Source organism: Erpetoichthys calabaricus, chromosome 11 (assembly GCF_900747795.2).
Source record: "Erpetoichthys calabaricus chromosome 11, fErpCal1.3, whole genome shotgun sequence".
Taxonomy (NCBI): Eukaryota; Metazoa; Chordata; class Cladistia; order Polypteriformes; family Polypteridae; genus Erpetoichthys; species Erpetoichthys calabaricus.
The window spans coordinates 148,126,559-148,152,978 of NC_041404.2; the positions used below are offsets into that span (position 1 = coordinate 148,126,559).

General features: G+C 38.6%; 1 protein-coding gene across 3 annotated transcripts; it reads left to right on the forward strand.

Moving 5' to 3' along the window:
* Positions 1-2,978: 2,978 nt before the first annotated feature.
* On the forward strand, positions 2,979-20,581 carry gde1 (glycerophosphodiester phosphodiesterase 1). Of its 3 annotated transcripts, none has more exons than XM_028814304.2 (6): positions 2,979-3,561; positions 7,006-7,181; positions 12,020-12,125; positions 12,670-12,762; positions 17,341-17,552; positions 17,970-20,581. In XM_028814304.2, the coding sequence occupies exons 1-6, from the start codon at positions 3,292-3,294 to the stop codon at positions 18,115-18,117; spliced, it is 1,005 nt and encodes a 334-aa protein (XP_028670137.2). In that variant the 5' UTR covers positions 2,979-3,291; the 3' UTR covers positions 18,118-20,581. The 3 variants fall into 3 exon arrangements, with proteins under 3 accessions (XP_028670137.2, XP_051789398.1, XP_051789399.1); XM_051933438.1 differs by having other exon boundaries at positions 2,980-3,160; XM_051933439.1 differs by lacking the exon at positions 2,979-3,561 and adding an exon at positions 5,222-6,334.
* Positions 20,582-26,420: the final 5,839 nt, after the last annotated feature.

Sequence of the window (26,420 nt, forward strand, 5' to 3'; positions counted from 1 at the left end):
ATTGTCAATTAGAGCAGCTCAATCACTTCCTTTTTTTAAAAAAGTGACTAAACGCACATCTTTTTTCCCTGGCCTTTAACTTAATTTTTTTTACTTACTTATTCATTTATGGGGGTGTAATTTACTCTCTCTTAGCTTGTTTTATATAAATGTCTCTTAACTTTATCACTAATTCCCTACATTGTATGCTGCTGTTTTCTTTCGTTTTCAATTTTATTCTATATGTAAAGCACTTTGCACTGCATTTTATGTATGAAAGGCGCTACATTGATAAAGTTGGGTTTGCTTTAGTTTTGAATGTACTGTTAATGACAATCTCAACAATTTTGAGCCTTTCAGGTGGACTGAAGGGTACCCCCCTATAACTTTGCATCTTGCATGTAAGTAAGTGCAATAGTCTATTAGAGTTTGGGGCTCTAAAAGAGCCATTCATTATTTTCCTGAAACTGTTTATTCTAATTCAAAGTCACCTGGAAATGGGAGCCAACCCTGCAACCACTGGGTCCAAACCAGGACTGAGCTCATTCTGAGTTACTATTCCAGCCATTGTATTTTCAGTGCTCACTTTTAGTCCTGGAGGGCTGCCAGTCATCCACTGGGAACTCTCACTCATACCAAACCAACTTAGAGAATAAAAAAAGAACAAAAGACCAAGTGACCCACAAAAAAGGCCAGTCCTAATACACAAATAGAATCTAAATAAAGAAAAACATAAAGACAAAGACTGTGGCAGCTGAAGTGATTTTGTTTTTATGGATACCTGGCAATAAACTCACAAACAAATACATAAATAAATAAAACTCCTTAGAGAAAACGTGCAATACCAAGGAGAAACAGAGCAGGAAAATACTGCTCATTAAACGCAATAAAACAAGCAGGTGACAGGAAATGAAAGTTCATTTTAATAAACTTAGATTGAGAGAAATCCTTTAATAAATTTGCAAAGTGGATTATGCACTGTAAGACAGACAAACATACAAGAAAATCCACCTTAATAAAAGAACAGGCGTCTTTGTATCTGTGTGTCCATCCAGTTGCTATGTCTCTATCATTCCAACAGATGGAGCATCACAAACATCTGTAATCATAAAATGTATTGCATTTTTAATTTCAAGAAATGGTGCATCACAAAATTTGTAGTAATAAAACACATTGCATTTTTCATTGCTACAGATGGCACATTTCAAACATTAACACTGCTTTTACAAATCCCATACCAAATGACATATAACAGACATATATAACAATGCATTTCCCATTCCAACAGATAGTGCATCACAAATATTAACAGTGCTTTTATGAAATCCATACCAAATAGCATATAACTGGGGCATATGCACTGCATTTGTCACTAACAGATAGCACATCACAAACATTAACACTGCTTTTACAAATTCCATACCAAATGGCATATAACATAGACCTATGCATTACATTTGTTATTTCAATAGATGGTGCATCACAAACATTGACTCTGTTATATGTCATTTGGTATAGGATTTGTGAAAGTAGTGTTCATTTTTGTGATGCACCATGTGTTGGAATGACGAATGCAAGGCATTTTATTATTATAGATGTTTGTGATGCGCCATCTGTTGGACTGACAGAGGATTATCAACCAGACGGATACTGATGCACAGTCACACAAGATGGTTTAAACTGCAGCCCACAATAGGTATGATGCATATCTGAGTCAGATAACCCTCTCATAACCCTAATCTTAACCACAGTGTAACCAGGCATTCGATGGCCACTTTGTAACTGACGTTGTGGGAAGTGACTGACACATCCATTAATTAGTCTAAAAGCGCTGCTTAAATTTACAAATATCCATTACAACATTTGTAGGATATTATATATATACAGCACTGGGCTTTTATCTTTTGTTGCATTATGCATTTTGCTTTTGTGAATGATATGGTTGTGCATGGTTTCATAGCAGATAGTGTAACTGCTTCACAGCTTTAGCAGACTGGGCAGATTTTTCCTGGAAATTACACTTTTCTTACCTTGGCCCCCAACATGATTGCAAGGCAAATGCGACTCTCTACATTGGCTGAATATAAGCGCGTATGTGAATGTACCTCGTAACCGACTGGCATGAAGATGGTCGAGGGTTGGTTCCAGCCTTGAGTCCAACACTTCCAGAAGAAACCCCTAAATTACAAAAAAAAAATGCATCTGTGTTCCAATTCTTCTCCTGTTAAGCCACTTCCTTTGCATTTTCAAGAACAAGACATGTTTTTTTTGATTACACACTCATTCTTACATATCCACCTATCAATCCCCTGTAGCCGCTTGAATTAACGGTTTTGACGAGCTAGGACTTTCCCCTTTTTCACTCTGTTGTCTACCGTGTAAACACTGTTCCCACGTCTTTGCATAGCCCGCCTTAGTGTAATTTGCATAACCATACCTCCCAATAGGCAAGTCCTTACGGTAACAGCAACACACACCCCTTCCAGTTTATGGCATTGGTGGGGAGTAGGTTGTTATTAGTTACACCCGTAGTACGCTCGATAATGTGATGGATTACTCTATAAACACAATAAAATAATGCTTTCAATCTAATTAGAGTTCCCGTTTTGCTCTTTTGATTTAAAGATTATAACAGTGATATACTTTTTGTAAGAAATATGTTTAACGGCAAGCTCACGGCGAGAGGTACGTGCGTTTTTAATGTAGCCAAAGCACTGTAATAAGTGAATGAATACGTTTGCAGATACTCAGTGGTCAGCTGTTTATAGTCCGCCTGTTGCTCGCAGAGGGCATGGTGCGAGTGACGCTGGGAAAGGGCGTTATGATAAATCGCGTCATCCGGTGTGTTGTGCTCTGAAGGGCGTTCCGTGATATGGTGGGCGTTCCGTGTCTAAAGTCAGAGGTATTGCAGTCTGCAGCTTCACACTGTTGGCTTTTACACGACACTGAGGACGCCCGCCCCCTCGAATGTGCAACGATTGGCACAAAGCGGACTTCGTCATTGTCGCTCAGTATGTTCAGAATGAGGAGGCCTGCCACGCGAGCCCGACGCGATGTTCGCTAGCGTCTCATTATCACAGTCTCTCTAATTCGTGTGTAGGGTGTCGTGTGCGATGTCGCTATTTAATAATCGCTTCAAGTGTACCGGTACGTAGGCTGCTCCCGGGGGCAGCGCTAAATGGTGAGCTTGGCGCAGAACACAACCGCCTCACTCGCTTGCTGGTGTCACGACTACTGCGCTTGAGCAGACGCGCCTTTCCCAATCGACGACGCGGCGGCAAACGCTAACCGCTTCATAGAGCCGCAGCAACGATGGTACCGGCAGCGGACGGACTCGGCTTCTTCTCGCTAGTTTTCCTGGCGGCGCTGCTGATCACCCGGGGCCCAATGTGCTCCACTCTTCTCACCGCTTCTCTCTATATCTTCTTGTGCCTTTTCCGCTATCCGCCGGTCCCCGCGAGCCGCGCAAAGCAGGTGTTACGGCCTGCAGGTAAGCAGGTGGGCAGCCGAGGGGTCTCGGTCATAGCGCACCGAGGCGGTGCACACGACGCGCCGGAGAACACACTGGCGGCCATTCGCAAGGTGAGCCGGGGGGTACGGGGAGGGGTCAGTTGTGACCAGTAGAGGGTAGGGGTATATAAAGAGGCGAAGATACGAGGAGACATTAGAGCAGGCAGAAAGATGGGGCTAGGGCTGTCAAACGCGGCTGCAGTCACTTTGTTATTTAGTAGACCATTATCAATCAATGAAAGCTTTGTTGTCATATATACAGAGTACAGTGTGCACAAGTATAATCGATTAACAACTGAACAGTCCAGTATTGCAACAATACAGAACAATAAATACTAAAAATTACAAATTACCGTGGAATAGCCAACAACAAACAGCCTGGAGTGGGGAAAAAATGAAGTAGAACAGGGCAGTAGAAAAATGTGTTAAGTGAGGATGTGTAGTCACTGCAGCATCTTAGGAATTAATCAACAAAAGTGACAGTTCTGAGATTCACGAATAATAATAAAGTGCAGAACAGGTTAAATAAAACAGTGCATGCTGTAATTAGCACACCAAGCAGTACAGTAAGTGATTGACTGCCACATTTTGTAATACAATGTGATATCATTCAGTAAAGCAATGAGGGGTCCCCCTATGGCTGCAGGTTTTTATCCGAACCTTGGACCCCCGCCTTAATTAAGATTAAGCAAGCCATTACAGTATTTCCCAGTTTCTGTGTGTTTTTTTAACTACCCAGCGTTTACAAACTGCTTATTCTATATTTTCACTGAATGAAGCAGGAATTTATATGTGTTAGATGGGTAATAATTCATTTTATTTTCTAATGTTCTGGTTATTTAGACACTTATTTATTAATAATTATGCAAGTGTATTAACACTGAAGTAGTCATTTGTGCTGGTGTCTGCTCTGATCAATATTAATTGTTTTCAGATGCAATTAAGAAAGCAAAATCCACAGAAAAAGTGAATAAAAAAATCAAATTTAAAGATACAGAAAAATAAAGGCCATAATTTCCTAAGTAAATCTGACACTACTGCACTTTCCTAAATTCAAAATAAAAGGAAAAAAGGGGTCAGCTAATTTAACAATGTCATCAATTAAAAGTAACAATGTCTGGCTGATTGAGAAAGTGGTTGGAGTGTAAACCTGCAGCCACAGGGGACCCTCAGGACTGAATGCTGAGGACCACTGGAGTAAACCGATGCATGTTGTTGACACTGAAAATAAACTTAGTTGTGCAGGAAAGCTGAAGCCATTGCATTAGAAGAAGTGCTAGCGCAGGATACTTCAGTGCAGAATGTATTGTTAATTAACAACTGTTTAGGAACCTAGATTGCTGGTAGAAGCAGTTACATTTACTTATTTGGCTGACACAGGTATCTGGCTCTGAGGCTAAAGATCTGTGCTGGTCTCTGGAAGGTTGCCAGTTCAAATCCCATTATTGACAGAAGGTATCCTACTTTGCTGGGCCCTTGAGCCAGGCTCTTAACCAAAAAATTGCTTCAGGGTGCTGTACAAAGGCTGACCCTGTGCTCTGACCCCCCAAAGGCCATGCAAAAAGACAGTTTACCCTCAGGAATTAATACAGTGTACCAAATATCTAGAGTGATTTACAACATTTGAAATACAATTGGTTATATTTCCTTTGTTTTTTTTTTTTTCCAGTTGAAGCACAGGCAGTTGAAGTGACATGTTCGTAGTCACACAATAGGCTGTGGGGTTGGAAAAAATTATTGGGTTACTGGAGTCTGAGTTGGTAAAAATGTACCAATTCTGACTAAATGTACATTGTAATTTAATTTGTTAACATTTTCAATTTCACAACATACTGGTTTGATTAAACTATTTTTTTTCTTCTAGACGTTTGATAAAAATATATCTTTTTTAATTTTGTAAGTTTAGTCTTATTTTTAATGTTACTCAGTGTTTACAAGCCACAACAACATGGCTACAGCCTGTAAGCCCAAGCTTTAACAAGATAGAGTGCTAAAAAGTAGTCTGATGGCAGAGATATAGTGCCTTGTCTGTGGATTTGTCTAAAATGTTGTCATTTCTACATTGTGTGATCAAAATTTATGCAATATGCCTTAAATGACAGTCTGCAATGTACATTTTAATCACATCTGATTAGTTTGATTTGTAATTTTAAACTGTGGAGCAGAAGCATAAACCAAGAAAAAATGTGTCTGTGACATAGACATTATGGAGGACATTATGGGTTTATGTGTAAATGCCAGGGTATCTGCAAAAATTAATGGAACTAATGTGGATGGTTCAAGAGTGGGGGAAAAAAAAAAAAACACAGAGGAGCACTAAAGGGATATTGGAACTGACATAATTAGGATACAACTGGAATAAGGAAGGATGCAATGTAAGTGGAATATAATTAGTTATTTAAAAAAAAACAAGCTATATAGGGGGATTGGCATTAATGAAGGTATGGTATAAAGGGTAACCCTCTGCTGACTGATAATTGCAATAATTGGAAAAAAAGAAGGCCTGATTTGGAAAATATCAGAAGGGGAAGGCAGGGTTATGGCTAAAGTCCAAAACTAGCATGGAAGCATTTGCAGAATATTATGTGACAGGTTACTGGAGCAGCAAAACCGGGCAATCAACAAATGCAGGATACAATAAGGTGAGGATTAGATGGAAAATAAGCTGCTAAGAGTAAACATCAGGCTAGCCTGGAGAAACTGGCAGAACCAGGATTTTACATAATGTGTTAGCTGGGGATGCAGGAGACAGTCTCTCTAATAAGCTAAAGAAAAAAAGAGTAAAGAATTGGGGATGAGGCCTTCCAACTGCCTACCTTGACACTCTGGAACTGCCTTCTATTGTGTAAGTCAACTCAGAGGTTGTATTCATTAGATTTAGGTATATGATGAGGGTAAAGGTGGAAACAGGAATCATGATGAAACCAAGGGTAGAAACAAAGGATCGATAAACTTAAGGGACAAGATGTTGTTTTTTTTAAGAGATAAGAAGTCATGCCAGAAACTTAGAGAAGGTCAAAATTCATGATGGTGAAATAAGACCCAAAATGCAAGGCAAAGGAGAAATATGTTTAGAAAGGAAAAGGAAAAACATTTAAAAACACAAAAAAATGCACAAGACTTTTACAAAAATCATAAAGCACCATGCTAGGGTAACCATGCTAACAATGCAGTGTTATTTTATAATGTAATCCAACCTCTCCTATCATATTATGGGTAAAAACTAACAAAATAATTATGTAGATATGTTAAAGGAGGAGCAAACGACAAAGCTGAGAACAATAACAGACACACATATAAACAGAAGGCAAACAATATGTATAGAATGAGACATAGTATTGGGGGCTCCAGCTATACTGTCCACTCGCATTTAATATTTTTTTCCCCCTATCATCTTTAGTTTTAGGATTATCAGCCATAACTAGTTTACTGTTCTAGACTCCCTCTGAAGTCTCTGAGATTGTAAGAGAAAGTGCCGTTTTGATCTCACCTTTACATAATTTTGTCTTATGATAGGCTAATGAGAATGGCGCGACAGGAGTTGAACTGGATGTGGAATTTACAGCAGATGGGGTGTCAGTACTCATGCATGATGACACTGTGGACCGGACGACTAATGGAACTGGGCATCTTAGTCAGATGTCATATTCAGACCTTTTGAAATTGGATGCTGCAGCCAAGCACCGACTTGGGTAAACCATTACATTATATAAAAACAGAGTAGTCCTGGAATGTCGAACAAAGAGGAAGAAAGTTTGGCTAGAAGTATTTATAGAGTAAGGAATATTAGTTTCTTGTAAAATAAGCATTAAGACTTGGTCATTTTTATTGAACCTGCTAAACTGCCCTTTTTTGGGTAGATTTCTCTCTGTATTTTCCCGATATCATGTACAGGAAAATTTGATTGGATTGGTTCTGTCCTTCAGCAGTGATATTAAGAGTATTCTGTCAATACAGTGGGGGAAATAAGTATTTGATCCCCTGCTGAATTTGTAAGTTTGCACACTTAGAAAGAAATGAACAGTCTCTAATTTTTATGGTAGTTTCATTTTAATGGAGAGAGACAGAATATCAACCAAAAAATCCAGAAAAAACACATTACATAAAAGTTATAAATTGATTTGCATGTCATTGAGGGAAATAAGTATTATTAAGTAAGTATAGTATAAGTATGAAATAAGTCCCCTACAACCCAGCCAGAATTCTGGCTCCCACAGACAGGCTGTGTTCCCATGTGGCACACAGGTTACAATCAGTCAATCAATTCCAGATACTCCTGATCTCAACTCATGACGTGCATTAAGCACACCTGTCCATAGAATCAGTTTCTTCCATTCCAACCTCTCCACCACCATGGGCAACACCAAAGTGCTGGCAAAGGACATCAGGGACAAGATTGTAGATCTGCACAAAGCTGGAATGGGCTACAAGACCACCAACAAGAAGCCTGGTGAGAAGGTGATAAATATTGGTGCGATTATTTGGAAATGGAAGAAATATAAAATGACCATCACTTGCCCACTGTCTAGAGCTCCATGCAGGATCTTGCCTCGTGGAGTGAGGATAATCATAAGAAAGGTGAGGGATCATCCAAAAGTACACGGGAGGAGCTTGTTAATGATCTGAAGGCAGTTGGGACCACAGTCACCAAGAACATCACTGGTAACACACTACACCGTAGTGGATTGAAATCTTGCAGTGCCCGCAAGGTCCCCTTGCTCAAGAAGGCACAGGTACAGGCCCAGATGTTCACTGGCAAAACTTTTCTGGATTTTTGGTTGATACTCTGTCTCTCTCCATTAAAATGAAACTACCATAAAATTTAGAGACTGATAATTTCTTTGTAAGTGAACAAACTTACAAATTCAGCAGAGGATCAAATACTTATTTTCCCCACTGTAGATGGATAGATACTATCTCAGTAGGGAGTATTTCATCCTTGTCTTTGAACACATTACTTGACATGTGCACATATCCCTGGCTTCAGGAATATAGAGCCATACCAGTTATACTGTAAGAGTGGCATGGATCCAACATTGGCCTGATGCTGAATAAGCACACAATTCAAGTAGGCCTTTATTCAAACAGGCCACAATTATTTCTAGTAAAGCTTTGCCTGATCTGTTATTCTACATTTGACTGACCAATGCAAAACTTCAAAGCCACATAAAATGAAACAAAAATGATCATGTGGAGTGGGGTGGGGTTGTCATACTACCACTTATTAGTGAGTCATTTACAAAGTGCGTGACTTGTATTGGTTTTGCAGTGGGTTTAATGTGACAATTCGCTTTTCTATTTTTTTTTTTGCTTCTACTATTTGCACTACCCCTGTCAAGGCAGTTAAAAGATGTCGCCTTCATGCATGCAGTTTAATTAGATCAAGTGGTAGGTTGTTAAAATCCTAAAAAATGACTTCACATTATTTTAGTGTTTTTGTTTTCTGGATGTGTAATATTTAATTAAGCATTACGCATGTATGGTAATGCTCTTAAAAAGCATGGCATATTTCAAAGACAGCATTTCCACAAAAATGATGTTGTGAACATCTATTTGCTGATGCAGACACATACATGTCCACTGCTGGCATGTGCATTGTGTTGTAGTAACTAGGGAAGTAAACTCAAAAACAGAACTCTAATTCAGTTCCTGTGTCTAAAACATTGCGCACCTTTGACCAAGTCCTTTATTCTGCTTGGGCTCTAACTGTAAAAAAAAATATCAGAAAGCAGGTGTAACATATCCTTGAATAGAGGAATCAACTAAATATATCATAATAATTTTCAACATTTGTCCACAATAGTTGCAAAATGATTTTCTATAATGCAGTTTAACAAGCATGTTGTTGATCTAAATGTAAAACTGTACTTAAGCAAGAAAGTTTCACAGAAGTCTCTGCAGATTATTATAACGTAAATCATTAAGGTATACACTGCAGGCCAATTTCAAAATCTTTCTCATTGCAATTAGCTCAGGCATTCTGGCATTGAGTTATAGCATATACATTATTATAGGTTTATAGGAATAGTAAAATACGTTAAAGAATTTTTCATTCTCTCTCAGTAGTGGCAGTTACCATATTTTTTACAGTAATGTTTCTTCAGGGGCAGCATGGTGGCGCAGTGGGTAGCGCAGCTGCCTCGCAGTTAGGAGACCTGGGAGACCACATTTCCTGCGTCCTCCCTGCGTGGAGTTTGCATGTTCTCCCTGTGTCTGCGTGGGTTTCCTCCGGTCTCCTGCCACAGTCCAAAGACATGCAGTGCATTGGCGATTCTAAATTGTCCCTAGTGTGTGGCGCCCTGCCCGGGTTTATTTCCTGCCGTGCACCGTGTTGGCTGGGATTGACCCCCGTGACCCTGTAGTTAGGATATAGCGGGTTGGAAAATGGATGGATGGATGTTTCTTCATCTATGTGTCCATTGTCAAAATCCACTAACTCCATTTCTAGGTTGTAGGAGTAAGAGCCTAAATCTAGTATAATGCGCTGAAGTCAAAAGAGCTTTCAGACTTATTCGTAAAGTGGTTTAGAATGATGTAGTTTTAATATTTACCTTGTATAAAATTATTCTTTATGACTAATTACATGTTGCCTAATAGAAAAGAATGGCACAATCAAGGAAAGACCAAGAGAGGAAGTATTACACTTAAGATACTACATCACCACCATCCATTCTTTCTGGACTTCCTTTCTCACTTTTCTGTTCCTTATTCCAGTAGGTGACAGCATGAAGCCTTGCAAGGCTTGGATCTACTTGCTCTACGATGCCAGCCCACTGCAGACTTGTGCACACACTCACACTCACTGATCCCAGGCATGTTTAGGGATTCCAGCTAATGCAACCTGCACATCTTTGGGTTATGGGAGAAAAGTGGAGTACCGAGAGAAAATCCACTTCAGTAGGAAACTGATAGAATTTTGTTTAGCATATTAAAAATATTTGAAACAGTATTACTGTAGAATTTTTTTTCAGCAAGCGATTAAGCTAGTGTTCAGTTTGCTCATAATTATTTTTTTTTTCTGTTGTTGGCTACATGGGTAATAAAGTGATGCAGTGATAGCACTGCTGCCTCACAACAAGGAGACGGCGATTTATGTCCTGGGTGCTGTCTGTGTGAGGTTTGAATGTTTTTTTTTCCCCAGGCACTCTCTGCATGAGTTTCAATTTCTCTAGTCTGTACACTTTAAATCGCCAGGGATTCAGGAAGAGAGCAAAAGAAACTGAACAAAATTCTTGATGCCGACAGAAAATAAAAAGGTAAAATTGCTGTTTTCAGTTCAGGAGCTCAGTAGCACAAGGTAACTGAAGCTTAACGATTAACAATTTGTACATTGTATTGAGCACTGCAACAGAGTAGACAAACAGACACATGCACCAATACTTGGCTCGATGCTTTGACAAGATCTTCTGTCTGCGACGATATCTTTCTGTCATTTTGACGATTGCGTCACTGTATGGCATAACAACAGCAAGTCGGGTTTAGAGAATTTTCCTGCTCTGTGGGTATACTAAATGCCGTGACCTTATTCTGGTATGTCATGTTGGTATTTCCAATTAGACAGTAATGTTAACTTCCTTTAGTTATTCATTTAAATGTGCAGTTAGAAGGTGGATGTTGTGCTTCTACTGGTGTTGGTAGGCACATTTTCTGATTCAGGTGTTTTGAGTACTGAAATCTGCATCTCTTGTGGCTCTTACTTATCAGCTATCTTAACGACAGTTCTTTTGCAGGGTTTGACACAGAGTTTACTTTGAATGCATATTTTGCAATTCATTATTAACACTACCAATTTTTTTTTTCTTCAACCGGACATTGACTCCTAGATTGTTATTGTAACTGTGAACAACAGTGAGCACACACTGCAACAGAAAAGCTTTTCACTTGCACCAGGTTAAGATTAATTTTAACACGTGCAATGTGCTATCTGCACACGCGACACACATTTATATGTGGGAGTCTTTTCAGTTGTAGACAGTTTATCGTAATCAGAAATTGGCTGTCTGTCAGATTAGGTTAACAGGAGCACCATTGCTCTGCAGTTCAGAATCACCACCCCTACTTTGAGTGTCACCTTTATGAGGCATTTGGATTGGTTTAGAAATGAGACGTCTAATCTTTCCCACCTAGTTTTAAGCAAAATTCACTCATGGTTGTCTCCAGGTGTATGTATTATATGACTGGCCCGTCGAGACTAGCTCATGGTGTTTGTGTTCACCCTGTGATGGACTGGTGCCCTGTTTAAGAATTGTTTCTGCCCTGTGTGCAGTGCTTGCTGGGATAAGCTGTAGCTTTCCCGCGGCCCTGCTCTGGATAAATGAGTTTAGAAAATGAAAGAATGGATGGGATGTTTATAAAATAAATAAACAAAACATACTCTTCACTATGTTTTACATTTTGACATGTGTGGTAAATTTAGGAGAAAACTAATTTTAGGTTTAGCCTCCCAAAAGGTTTAATTAATGTACACAACATACCAGCAAAGAAGGAAAGCTCATTTCTGTCTTCTTTTTCTTGTCTCTTTTTCTCCCAGGGACTCTTTCCATGGAGAGAAGGTGCCTACTTTGCAGGATGCAATTTTAGAATGTCTAAAGCATCACCTTATTATCTACTTCGATGTCAAAGGCCATGCAGATGAGGTATTGTGTATTGTCGCTGGGAAATACTATTGCACACTTTTCACATTAAAAAAATATATATATGTCTTTTTAAATCTAAAAAAGAGCACACAGATGAAGCAAGTCAGTAGGTTTAAGATAAAATAGTCTGGACCTTTTAGGTGTTTTCTTTTTCTCATTAGATTTTACAAAGACACAAGAATGATGCAGTGGGAACACAACAATGACACAATCACAGTAGAACATTATAGTTGAATATAAGATGTTTGAACTCATTAAAGAAAAAAATGTCAAAGTAAATCTGCCATTTTGGCAGAGATTATGACAAACCTAAGTTAAATGTAGCCAGATACACTGAAAAAATGATTGGCCTGAAAATAAAAAATCAGTCATAGTAGCAGAAAACAGATCTAACTGATAGGCAAAGTGAAATTGAGAAATTTAGCCTAACAAAGTGAATTTAAATGAAAAGGCTTGCGCAGGCTCAGAAAAGATGCTTACAATTAATGGAAAATTTGAGGAACACTACAGTGCTGCGTTCGCTCAGTTGGCACTTTTGTTTTAGGCTGTTGCTGCTTTGAAGATGATGTATGAAAAATATCCTGTACTGTATAACACAAGCATTGTCTGCTCATTTGAACCCAAGATCATTTATAAGGTAAGAGTAAAAAAGGTCTAAGCTACCTCTTGCTTTCTAAGACAATGATCATGTTGAAAATGTACAATGATGTATGTTAAAGATTAAACGTTGTAGTGAATCAATAATTGTTAAAATTGAATTAGATACAAATTAGTGTTTATATATTGGAAAGTATAATGTATGTCTATGCTTATTTGCTATAGGCTGTCAGGTGACACATATGGAAAAATTATAGAAACTAACTTTAAATTTGCATATTGCAGAGTCTCAAAATCTACAGAGTTGTGTTATTTACTTTTTAGTGAGTAGTTTTGGAGTTACATTACAGGGTAGTGACTCTTGACTTGGATTTTTCCCTGTTTGTATGAGTTCATATACAATTGAGGCTGTGATATAAGCAGATTGTACAAACACAAAAACAATGGAAATGCTCTTCAATGAGATCTCCGGAATGCTGCATCTTATCACACACATGCTTGCTGCTCTGAAATACTGGCAGTATAGAATTTGCGGGTGACACAGATTAAACATGTTTCACTTACAGATAGTTTTAATAAATTTTAATATTATTTGATGTTAATATTGAAATGAACGTTTGAATGTCTGGGCTTTCCATTAGAGATAGGGTGAGAAGCACAGACATCCAGGAGAGGCTTGCAGTGGAGCCACTGCCCCTCTGCATCAAGAGGAGCCAATTTGAAGTGGTTTGGGCATCTCTCCCAGATGCCTCCTTGTGGAGGTTCTACAGGGATGACCAGCTGGGAGGAGACCCTGGGCCTGCTGGGAGTATCATATCTAACAGATGGCCTGAGAACAACTTGGGAGTTCACAGTATGAGTCGGCGAGTGTAGCTGCTGAGAAGGACATCTGGACTGTTGTCCCCATGACTCAGTCTCAGATAAGTGGTGGAAAATGAAATAAAATTGTTATTACTTTTGAAGTTGTCAACTTGTTTTATGTAATAAACTGGTTAATGCTAGTCCTTATTGTTTAAAAACTGCTTTGGATTCATTGACATAGTAATGCAGTTTTGTTTAGAATATAAGAACATGATCTGACAGCTGAGAGGAAACCATTCTGGCAATTGAAGTCGTTTGTTTAGCTAATAGTTAAGTTGCCCCTGTATTTCATCCAGATGTTTCTTCAACTCCATGAGTTGGTAGTTTAGCCAGATATCCACAACTCTCCGACTAAAGAAGTACTTCCTGGCTTTAGTCTTTAGTGCACTTCCACCGGTGTCCACACATCCAGGATTCACTATTTAGTCAAAAGAGTTTGGCAGGATTTACTTTATCGATGCCTTGGAGGATTTTCAAGACTTGGATTAGTTCCCTACATAGTCTCTACTGCTCAAGACTAAACAGTTTTAATTTTCTACACTTCTTAGAGTAGGACATTTCCAAAAGTCATGGTTGATGTCCTCTGCACAACTTTTTAAGTGCTGCTATAAATTTCTCTGTAGCATGATAACCAGAACTGCACATAAAACACCAGATGCCGCCACACTAGTTAATTATATAGTTTGAGCGTTAACATTCCTCGATTTATATTCAAGTTTTTACAATATAACTTAAACTTTTTTAAGTTTTATCTTGCTTTGTCTGCCTTATTATGTACAGCCCATGGGTGCAACACAGAAAGGCCACAATTTAGATATCAGTATTTATTCCTTTGGTATACAGTATTCTGTTCATTGATGGGCAGTGCCATGCTATGTCTACGGGAATGACTTTACACCAAAATGCTGGCAGTTAAATTCCTGCCCTAGACTCGCCGTATGACAGTAAGCAAGCTGCATAGGCTTTCTTTTCAGCTTACCACCATATATGTCACCAATTATTCACTTCTTATGCAGTCTGCACAGAAAGACAGCCTGCATTCAGAGGTGAGATTGGGAATTTCTGTGAACTGATTTCAGCATCAGGCTTTTGTATAGCAACAGTGCCTGTAGCTCTCCACAGAGTTGCGCAGGTTTACAGTGTTTTTTCTCTCACACCATTTTATAACTGGGAGTTTATACTGTGACAGTATATTTTTGTTATCCTTAGAAATAAGCTGAATTGCAAATGTCTGCCTCGATACATAAAGATAATTTAAAAGTACTTCTTAACAACAAGAACATTTATTTATACAGTATAGCACGTTTTCATACAAATAATGTAGCTCAAAGTGCTTTACAAGATGAAGAAAGAAAAAACTTCGTACTGCATTTACCTAGAGTTTAAGATCTTAGTTTTTGGGAACATCAATAACAAAAAAAAATAGGTTATGGGATCAGGTCAGGGGAAACAAAGTGACCATATATATATATGTATATACTGTGTGTGTGTAATTATATATATATATATATATATATATTCTTATGTATAAACGTCTACGTGTGGAAGTGTGGGTGTGTCTGTTTGTCCGTCACGGAAGTTTGACGTTACAGCATGAAGCTCAAAGAAAGTGACTCTGTCGCCGAAGTGAAACCGGCGAATAAAGAGAAACGCGCTTAGCCACTAATGCACAACCAATGTGATTGCTTGATTGAAGTGCCAGAATCCATGGTTTCTAGGAGCCCAGGCTTTTTACAGTATGGGCTTACACATGAGAGGATGCAGTGGAGTGTGTACGCCTGATAAGGGCGAAACACGTGTCACGTACTCTTTGCATTATTTGACAGTAAACTATGTAACATTCTATGATCTGTTTCTCGCAACTGAGAGGGCATGGCGGATGCTTGCCGACTTCCAGACTAACCAAATGCGTTACCTGGTAGGTAACCACCCATACAATCAGATCGTGATTCAGACTACAAATGCTATGAATATATATATACAGTGCATTCAGAAAGTCTTCACAGTGCATCACTTTTTCCACATTTTGTTATGTTACAGCCTTATTCCAAAATGGATTAAATTCATTTTTTTCCTCAGAATTCTACACACAACACCCCATAATGACAACGTGAAAAAAGTTTACTTGAGATTTTTGCAAATTTATTAAAAATAAAAAAACTGAGAAAGCACATGTACATAAGTATTCACAGCCTTTGTCATGAAGCTCAAAATTGAGCTCAGGTGCATCCTGTTTCCCCTGATCATCCTTGAGATGTTTCTGCAGCTTAATTGGAGTCCACCTGTGGTAAATTCAGTTGATTGGACATGATTTGGAAAGGCACACACCTGTCTATATAAGGTCCCACAGTTGACAGTTCATGTCAGAGCACAAACCAAGCATGAAGTCAAAGAAATTGTCTGTAGACTTCCGAGACAGGATTGTCTCGAAGCACAAATCAGGGGAAGGTTACAGAAAATTTTTTGCTGCTTTGACGGTCCCAATGAGCACAGTGGCCTCCACAATCCGTAAGTGGAAGAAGTTCGAAACCACCAGGACTCTTCCTAGAGCTGGCCGGCCATCTAAACTGAGCGATCAGGGGAGAAGGGTCTTAGTCAGGGAGGTGACCAAGAACCCGATGGTCACTCTGTCAGAGCTCCAGGGGTCCTCTGTGGAGAGAGGAGAACCTTCCAGAAAGACAACCATCTCTGCAGCAATCCACCAATCAGGCCTGTATGGTAGAGTGGTCAGATGGAAGCCACTCCTTAGTAAAAGGCACATGGCAGCCCGCCTGGAGTTTGCCAAAAGGCACCTGAAGGACTCTCAGACCATGAGAAAGAAAATTCTCTGGTCTGAGGAGACAAAGATTGAACTCTTTGGTGTGAATGCCAGGCGTCACATTTGGGGAAAACCAGGCACCATCCCTACAGTGAAGCGTGGTGGTGGCAGCATCATGCTGTGGAGATGTTTTTCAGCGGCAGGGACTGGGAGACTAGTCAGGATAAAGGGAAAGATGAGTGCAGCAATGTACAGAGACATCCTGGATGAAAACCTGCTCCAGAGTGCTCTTGACCTCAGACTGGGGCGACGGTTCATCTTGCAGCAGGTACAACGACCCTAAGCACACAGCCAAGATATCAAAGGAGTGGCTTTAGGACAACTCTGTGAATGTCCTTGAGTGGCCCAGCCAGAGCCCAGACTTGAATCTGATTGATCATCTCGTGAGAGATCTTAAAATGGCTGTGCACCGACGCTTCCCATCCAATCTGATGGAGCTTGAGAGGTGCTGCAAAGAGGAATGGGCGAAACTGGCCAAGGATAGGTGTGCCAAGCTTGTGGCATCATATTCAGAAAGACTTGAGGCTGTAATTGCTGCCAAAGGTGCATCAACAAAGTATTGAGCAAAGGCTGTGAATACTTATGTACATGTGATTTGTCAGTTTTTTATTTTTAATAAATTTGCAAAAACCTCAAGTAAACTTTTTTTACATTGTCATTATGTGGTGTTGTGTGTAGAATTCTGAGGAAAAAGATGAATTGAATCCAATTTGGAATAAGGCTGTAACATAACAAAATGTGGAAAAAGTGATGCACTGTGAATACTTTCCGGATGCACTGTGTGTGTGTGTGTGTGTGTATTATATATATATATATATTCATACTAGTTGTGTATATATTCTGTTACATCCTTCCAGGCATGATAGCATTCAAGGTAACCAGCAATTACTATCCTCTTTCTTTTGGCTTTTTTTTTTTTTTTTTTTTTTTTTAAAACAGATGCGTCAAGCTGACTCGATGGTGGTAACGGCCCTCACACACAGACCCTGGAGTCTAAGCCACTGGGGAGATGGGACACCCCGTTTTTCATCTCAATGGAAACTCTGTTGGTTCATGGTGCTAGATATTCTTCTGGACTGGAGTCACCACAATATTCTCTGGAATTTCTGTGGAGTCTCAGCATTCCTCATGCAGAAAAATTTCATCTCCCAGTGAGTGTCTTTGTGTAGATACTGATATTATTGGTTTGTTTTCAGAGCCTTAATTTACTTTAGTAGGTTGCAATGTGCTTAATTTTTCAGACTCACTTTATTTTTTAAACAATTTAACATATTTAAGAAGTACTTGGTATAACCAGATATAAGCATGAGCCGGTACGTAATGCAAGATCAGTGTTACCAGATAGTTCAAGGAAAACCTGGAAAACAGTCCCAAAAATCATATCGTGCAAGTAAAAAAAAAAAAAAAAAAAAAAAAAAAGGTGAATTCACTGCCATTGACTTTGTCTCTTAATTTCTTTGGGATACTTGATTGTGTTCCATGTAAACTGTTATTACTGAACATCCTGGCTTTATCAAGTCTGTATATTTTTATTTTGCCTCTTCTCAATTGAAACTGTTCACCCTCAGGGACTATGTGCGCTTCTGGGCAGCCCGAGATGTTGAAGTTGTCAGCTGGACTGTCAACACAGCTGTTGAAAAAGAATACTACAAGGAGGTCTTAGGAATTAACTACATCACAGATAGCCTTCTGGAGGACTGTGACCCTCATTACTAACTAACTGCGTAGAGAATCCCCTACCGTTGACTAATTATTGGAGGAGAAGTTGTACCTGATGCTCACTGAATAAAGCACATACCATGTTTTCTAACAGTATCCTCGGGTAAAGTTCCACCCTTCTGTCTCAGGTACTGTTTTGTTTGACTACTTGCTATTCTGGTCTCATGAAGAGATTGCAGCCTTGTATATAAGAATATGATCTGAGTCTGAATAATTTTTGTCCTGGGGGCACTGTTTGACATTAAAGATCACATTACTGTAACTTTTTTCCAAGTAGACTGTGCATTATAACAATAATGTAATGTTAATTTTAATTGTATGCTCTTGATTGTATGTTTAATGCACATTTAGGTGCTGTTAAATATGTATTTTTCTTTTTTTTTTTCAATTTTATAGGCCATGAATTATTGCTGAAATATTCAGGGAATCAAAAAATGCTGTGAATAGCGAATTCAATTTTAAAAGCTTTATCTACTAAAAGTTTAGGTTATGCGTAGTGCACAAAAACATTTTTTGAGGTTTATTTATGAGGATATAACTTACAAATGAGCACTGGTGCAGCCTGTTGCTTTAAATTGTTCCTTTGCATTATGTGAGTATTTCATGGATAATCGCTCTCCTGGTGAATGGGGAAGCTTGACTGTCAACCAGCAGGATGATACCTCACTCGACAGTAGGCAACTGCAGTGTTACATCACTACTGACAGAACACGGAAAGTTGAACTAATGATCAGAACAACTAAGTGCAATACATGGGACTTTGGCAGCAAGAAACAGCAGACCCAAATGGCTTGAAAATTATACCAGCGCCAAAGGGAATACTGTAAATAGTAAAAGTTAATGAGGTGAAAGAAGACCAATGAGAACAGAGTTGTGTCCTAAGTGATGGATTTTAGAACACACAAAAATGTTCACAGCTGCTTCTTTCCCATGGGAGGCCACTGCAGTGAACTAAATACTAAACCAAAAAATACAATAATTGGCAATACACTGTAGGTGTGTGAGTGTGTGTGTACAGGAAAGAAGTTGCTTAGCTTTTAGGCACATCTTTATACTAACAAAATGTCTGTCACATTCAAGATCTGGGCCTACCTACACTAAGCCCTGACTTCCCAGAATGGTAATACATGCAATCACTGTCAAAATAATTGTTTTTATTGTTCACATTATCACGATCTCTTCATATTCTGCAGGTGTACTTCAATAAACAAAAGAAAATTAATTTTCATTTACAGCGGGAAATGCCTAAAGAATTGTGGCCCAGCCTGAACTTTTAAAACATGTATTGGTTTTATATTTGGGAATGCCATTAAATCCTTGCTAAATTTGGCTAATGAAGTTTTGATATATAAAAATGTACTGTACATTTCCTGCAATTTTTTTTAAGTATAAATTTTATGTTTGAGTGTTTCTTTTTTGTTAAATTGTAATATTGTTATTTTGTTTTTACTTTAAGGTGTAATGATCATGAAATAAAAGCATTTTTATAAGTTCAGTGTAGCACAGGGTTAGTGATGTGTACTGATACATCTATCGCAAGCTCCAAAGGTGTACATTAAATTAAGAATTAGTGCAGCATTAATTATATTCTTAGTTTTGCCAGTAATTAACATTTACTATTGACTACAAATTATACAGAAAAATAAATAAACGTCTTTATTGCATGACCCAATGACACTTCTGATCCATTCTTCAGCTGGTTTCGCTATGACCTGTAGCATTGAATCAAACTATTACAAAACACTAACATTTAGGTAAATGATCTGCAAATATATTACTTAATCTACATTTTTAAAAATTCAGAGATGCTACTTGAACCAACATAATTGAACAGGCATATCAATTTTAATGCTTCAATCAAGTTTTAAGATGAACACATAAAAATAATATAGTTTTACAATAAACTAACCATCTAAGATGGGTTGAAAAATAAATAATCACGGTAGACTGCAGAGTTTATGTTTGCATATGCACCATACAATGCACATGTCTCTGTTGTATGCCATTCAGTATGGGATTCGTAAAAGTAGTGTTAATATTTGTGAGGCGCCATCTGTGAGAATGACTAATGCAATGCAATTTATTACTAAAAATGTTTGTGATGTGCCATATTTTCGAATTAACAGAGACATTGCAAATGGATGGAGAAATAGATTCACAGACACTTGTCCTTTTATTAAAGTGGAAATCAGTGAGATGATTAGTACTACTAGAGACTATAATAGTTTTATATACAGTAGTATCTATAATACTGAATAGCATTCTAAAACTCAAATATTTTATATGCAAGAAGTTTGACCATTGATATCAGAATCGTGTATTAGATAAAAGAAGTACGGATTAAAATATGCTTTGGCAGTTTCCCCCTTCATCACTATTGAATGCTGACTTTGTTCTTCACGAGATTTGCAAAACAGACAAAGCACTAACAGGGTCAACAAAATGTGGTTTAGGTTTAGGTTTCTTTATTTAGTCATGTTTACACAGGAAAACATGAAATTTGCCTTCTCAGTTGCATCTAATAACAGGTAACAGACAGAATGAAATAAAACAGACAAATAGAAATAAGAAAGGTTAAGGTAAGGCAGTTAGATAAAACACCTTTTTTTTTTTTTTGGTATAAATATAACAGGATATACATCAAAACCTTAAACATTATCTCCGATATTTCTTATTGAAAAGTCGTATGGCACTAGGAAGAAAGGAGTTTCTGGAGCGATTTGTGTGGGTTTTCAAAGCGACTATCCTTCCTGATTTACTGAAGTTTAGTTCTACATGTAATGGATGTCTGTCATCAGTTGAGATGATTTCCAGTTTCTTTAGCATTGCCCTCTGACATACACTAGTCAAATCATCTACCATCTATCTATCATTTAACCTGATGTGAAAAAGACCCTATGATCACATATCTAGATTTCTAATTTACATACCACAAATACAGAAACGACCCCAGATCTTCATAAAGAAAATGTTTCCAATGTAAACATTCTGAAAATATTTGGTCATCTTCCTCCACTCTGGGTATTTATCCATCAGTGGGCACTCACAAAGGTGGATCTTGACCTACATATAGGAAACTGGCTTCACTTCCAATTTAGCCTTAATGTTGCTGTAATAAAACAAAACAGCTACTGTAGGTGGTTTCATTCTTGTAAATCTTATACCTGTGATACCTTTGCTTAAAGCTTTTTCCCTCAGCTCAGATATCTTAATACTACTCCTTCAATGATTAGATAGATACTTCATTAATCCCAATGGGAAATTCACATTCTTCAGCAGCAGCATACTGATACAATAAATAATATTAAATTAAAGAATGATAGTAATGCAGGTGAAAAACAGACAATAACTATGTATAATGTTAAATGTTAACGTTTACCCCCCCTTTCATATATATATGAAAGAGAAGGTCTGTAATACAGTTTGCATATTTGCAGCTGGAGATCCACAAAGTGAGAAAATGAATCACGTATCATAAAGTACTTTTTATTCCGCCATTAACAAACATCTGGACATAAACCCAGCATATGCAAACGTAAGAAGAACATGTTCATAATAAATAAAACTTTACAACCAATACCCCCCCCCTAGTTTTTGCTATATATTGCCTTTGATTCTTGTAAGTCTAAGCATTATCCTCTGATGAAGGCCCCTGGCAGGGGCTGAAAGCTCAGGAATAAAAACTACTTTATGATACGTGATTCATTTTCTCCCTTTGTGGATCTCCAGCTGCATATTATATATATATATATATATATATATATATATATATATATATATATATATATATATATATATATAATATAGTCATCAAGAAAAGTTTGGGGCGGCCACCCATAAATTGTGCCCTGGCTGCAAATGGGTAAATGGTTGAGTGGTTCACAGAACAGAGTCCAAAACAGAACTGATCTTAGGAGGACCGGACCAGAAGTGACGTCATCAATAGCACCGGTACTGGAAAGTGACATCATCATAGGCGCCGGAAGTGAGCGGGATTTCCCATGGATGGTCTGCAGAAGATGCAGAGAGAAAGTCAGCGCAGCTCACCATCCCCTGGTTTGGAGTGGTACTACTATTAATCAGGCCCTTTAGCTGCCTCCCAAATATATATATATATATATATATATATATAATGTATTTATATAGTGAAACTATACAAAGGACATTCAAAAAATTTCCACACTTTTATATTTTCGTTGGAAACGGTGAAGGCTGGAGGAGTAGTAATTGGGCATTAAAAAGCTGGTACGATGCTGGGAAAATTGCATCACAAACAAAGGTGACAATGTAGAAAAGTGATGTGATTTGTTTTTGAAATTCTTAATAAACAGAGTTAAAAAAAAGTGTGGAAACTTTTTGAACGTCCCTCATAGTATATTAAATAAATAACCAAAGTAAAAGTGCTTCAGGGCATTGCTGCCCATGTTCTATTGAAATGCCTGTTGCTTTGTGTTTAGGTGAACGTCTGCCTTTCACCTCGAAGTGTCAGGTACTGATCAGTTCAGTATGCATTTACAGGATTACTGATGGGTATTTTGGGGTTCAAGTGAAAGCAGTTACTCAATTATAAAGATGCACTATTGAGTCTTGCCCCTGACTTAATTAAGTAAGAATAGATTGTTGAACATTCAAATAAACAGGTTAACACCGTGTAACTAGCAAACTTCTATCTGTAGACACATATAAACATTGTAAAGGACGGCATGGTCAGGATTGTCAGTGCAGCTGGTTAGACCCACTTCTGGACAGTTAATGTGTTCTGTTACATTTGACAAATCTGTAGATAAGGGAATGACTAACCCCATCCCACCCCACCAACAAAAAAAAGTAACCACTCCATGAATTCTATGACAAGGGGCAAAAGAGTGTGGTATTGGCTTACATGCTGCCACCAGCTTTAGGTTATCAAGCCTCTGGTGGGCTTTCTAGCCCTCATGTGATAGATGGCTTCTTTATTTGTCTTAGGTTGTACATTTGTGTATTTTGTTGCTCCTTCTGATTCACCTACCATTGCATGGTTATTATTTGTTAATAAAACACTTATTTTCTGTTTAACCTAGGCTTTCCTGCTATTATTCTGAGATTGAGGTCAACTCACAAGCACCACTATGTCAACATATTCAACATAAAAGGAATATGGAAATAGAGATGACACACACAAAAAATGTGGTAACTGACACTTGCAATATAGAGCTGTGCTAAATTAGTGGTCACAAAAATGGCATATTTATTAAAAACAAAAAAAGCTACAGGGAATACATTATTGCTCTTTAAATCGGCAGATGGGGAATACTAGAATTCACATTCAAAAATGTTTGTTAGTCAGAATAGTAGTAATAGGGTGTTGTACCGTGTTAGCCATTGTAATAAGTGTGATATGTCACTGTGCTCTGTGCAAATACATTTTATAAATCTGCCCTTTTCTACTCACACAGCCAGATTTAGCACAGGGGTTCACCATATAAGAACTGCTATGCAAGCATTATAAGACAAGATGAGTTAGGGACATCTCGGAGACGGGCAGTCAGACTGAGGACCATTGTATACTATTTTTCTGTGTGTCAAAGTCAGCATGAAACTGTATCCTCTTTGCCTTCTTTGGAATGGTGTGATTCACCTAAGTGGGGGTCCTGTACATGAAGAAAGAGTATAAAGCCTTGGAACATTGCCCGGCACACCTTTGAAGCTGACAGACGGATGGGAGACAACGTCATCCGATCCTTAAAATCCTTCCAACGCAGCGACGAAAATGGCAGACTCTACATATCGGGCCCCCACTCCTGAACTGGGTTCTTGCCATTGGCTTCTTTGTCTGTTATGCAGCGTAAGCCGTCATTAAAGAAAGCGAAGTTATTTCTCCTATGTGTTTTCTTACCGCCGTATCACTAAGGGAGTGGTATCGCCTTTTAACTCTTTTAGGGCGGATGTCGACTTTTGTCGACAGGAGGGGTTGAAGGCAGATGTCGACAAAAGTCGACATCCAGGGATAGAGGGCGACAATCAGCTGTTAATGGCGACAAATCTCACTGTCACGTCACAGGCATTCCCTCTGTGCTTGGAGGAATGCTAGACTCGTTGACTCGGCAAATAAACATTGCGTGTGCGTGAGTTGCGAAATGTAAACAGGCAAGATGGCACCGACATGTGAAAAGGCAGCGAAGCAAGTGCAGAAAAGAAAACACTCGCATTATGCGCATTATCGCGGAGTCGGACTCTTGATTTTTCAGAATCGGACTTTATTGGCAGTGATCAGGAGATCGAGCAAGAGAGTTAGAAGCAGGCATCAGCTGATCAGACACCAGCCGATGCCGCGCCAGCGGATCTGCTGCCAGTTGCGTGCCTTCGCGCAGCCGATGCATCTACGGCAAGGTTCGCATGGGATAAATACACAGACATTGATCCGTTGAGAGCTGATCTGGCTACCGGAGTTTACAAGACGGCATGGCTTGCTGTTGGACACGGCAGATCACCAGCTGCTGTACTTCAGGCTGCTCTCTCCTGATGCTGCTTTTCAGCTACTGTCAGATGAGACAAACAGGTAGGCAGAGATTTTTTTTGAATCGCGGGCTGCGTTTGCATCGCATTCTCATTTTTCAAAGTGGAAACCCACAACGAAAGACGAGATGAAGCCCGCTGTGGCATTACAAATAGAGATGAGACAGAACTGGTGATATAACTTCAGGGAGCATTGGTCCAAACGTGTTTTGTCCCCTGGTGGCTTAGGTACGTGCTGCTGCAAAGTTTTATTCACTTCTGTAATAAACAGAAGCAAATCCCATGGGGTGAGCCAGGCTATAATGCCATACATAAAGTTCATAAAGTTTCAGAAGATGAAAAGAGGTGACAATACGGTTTTCATGCTGGCAGAAAACTTGGTGGCAGTGGCATGGCATGATGGCAAATGGGTGACTTGTCTCTCTACAGTACACACTAACAATATATGTTAGAAAGTGCAGCAACAGACAATTGAAAAATAGGCACCAAAGCAACACGTATTGTAAGGAGTGCAATGTGGCAATGACTGAAATTGGCTGCTTTGAGCGAGATCAGACTTTGCTGTGTAAAATGTATGTGATATGTATGTGAAATCATAGAGTATGCAGGCTCATACAACATGCAAGACAGTAACATTTGTCAAAAGTAAATATTTTTTGTTGATTTGATATGTTAAACAATTGCTTTGTGTTCTTTTTTAAAAAATGTTAGTTTTTGGAAAAATATTCAGCCCTGGGAGAAAAGAAACAAAAAAAAAATTAGCCCTAAAAGAGTTAATATCATATCTATATAGATTCGCTATTATAAAAGAACTCATTCCCAACAAGGGAGCTAACGCCCCCTGCTGGATACAACCATTATGGATGAAATGAGAAGTCAAGTAAAATGACGCCTTTTATTGGCTAACTACAAAGATTACAATATGCCAGCTTCTTAGACTACTTGGAGCTCAAAACAGCAAGAAGGGGCTTCAGTTGCCTCGAAAGCTTGCATATTGTAATCTGTTCAGTTAGCCAATAAAAGGTGTCATTTTGCATGACTTCTCGTTACATCCATATTGGCTAACACAGTACAACACCTTACTATTAGTACTATTGATTATGATAGAAATTTGTCATTTTTCGCCTTCTGATAGGTCAATAGAGGACTAATAAAGGATCAAAAATCGCATCAAATTGATAATCACTGACCTTGACATTTTGATATGTTGAAGTGCTTAGGATGTGCTAGTGGAATTTGACTGCTTTTGTGGCATGGGACAGTGTGGCTAATGAATGTTTATGGTGCAGAAATTCACATGAAAATAAGCAAATGATTTAAAATAGACAACTTCGTTTTAATTAGCAGAAAATAAAAGTCAGCTTACCTGATGTACTCCATAATGCTGTTTCTAGCTTCTCTTTATCTGAAACCTTGTTGTTTGTTTCCTGCAAAAATAACGTAGTGATATTTAATAGTTATATAGTCTCAATGACAGATTAGATTTCTGATCAACAAGAATGCCTATCCTTACCTTGAGGTCCAGCTGTTAAATGAGCCCATTCATAGTCTTTATATGCCTGTTTTGCTGCACCTGTGTTAGGGCATTGAACAGATGCCATGATACATAAAGCATATTAAAAAGCTGAACAACAAAATGTCAACCAAACCTCAAAATCAGTGACTTGCACCAAAGTCAATACTAGACCTCGCCCTTCTCAATGAATCATTGCAAGGTCCGCAGTTCATTCTCTTAAAAGAGTCATTTGCCCTAATGAACACTCCGCCCGCAGCAAGGAACGTGCGGCTCATTCACAGGTGACAAT

Excerpts from the sequence above, each read along its gene's own strand:
- gde1 (XM_028814304.2), top strand. The coding sequence starts at position 3,292 with ATGGTACCGGCAGCGGACGGACTCGGCTTCTTCTCGCTAGTTTTCCTG. Across the intron at positions 12,126-12,669 it reads TCAAAGGCCATGCAGATGAG|GCTGTTGCTGCTTTGAAGAT; the intron begins GTATTGTGTATT and ends CTTTTGTTTTAG. Across the intron at positions 17,553-17,969 it reads CAGAAAAATTTCATCTCCCA|GGACTATGTGCGCTTCTGGG; the intron begins GTGAGTGTCTTT and ends GTTCACCCTCAG.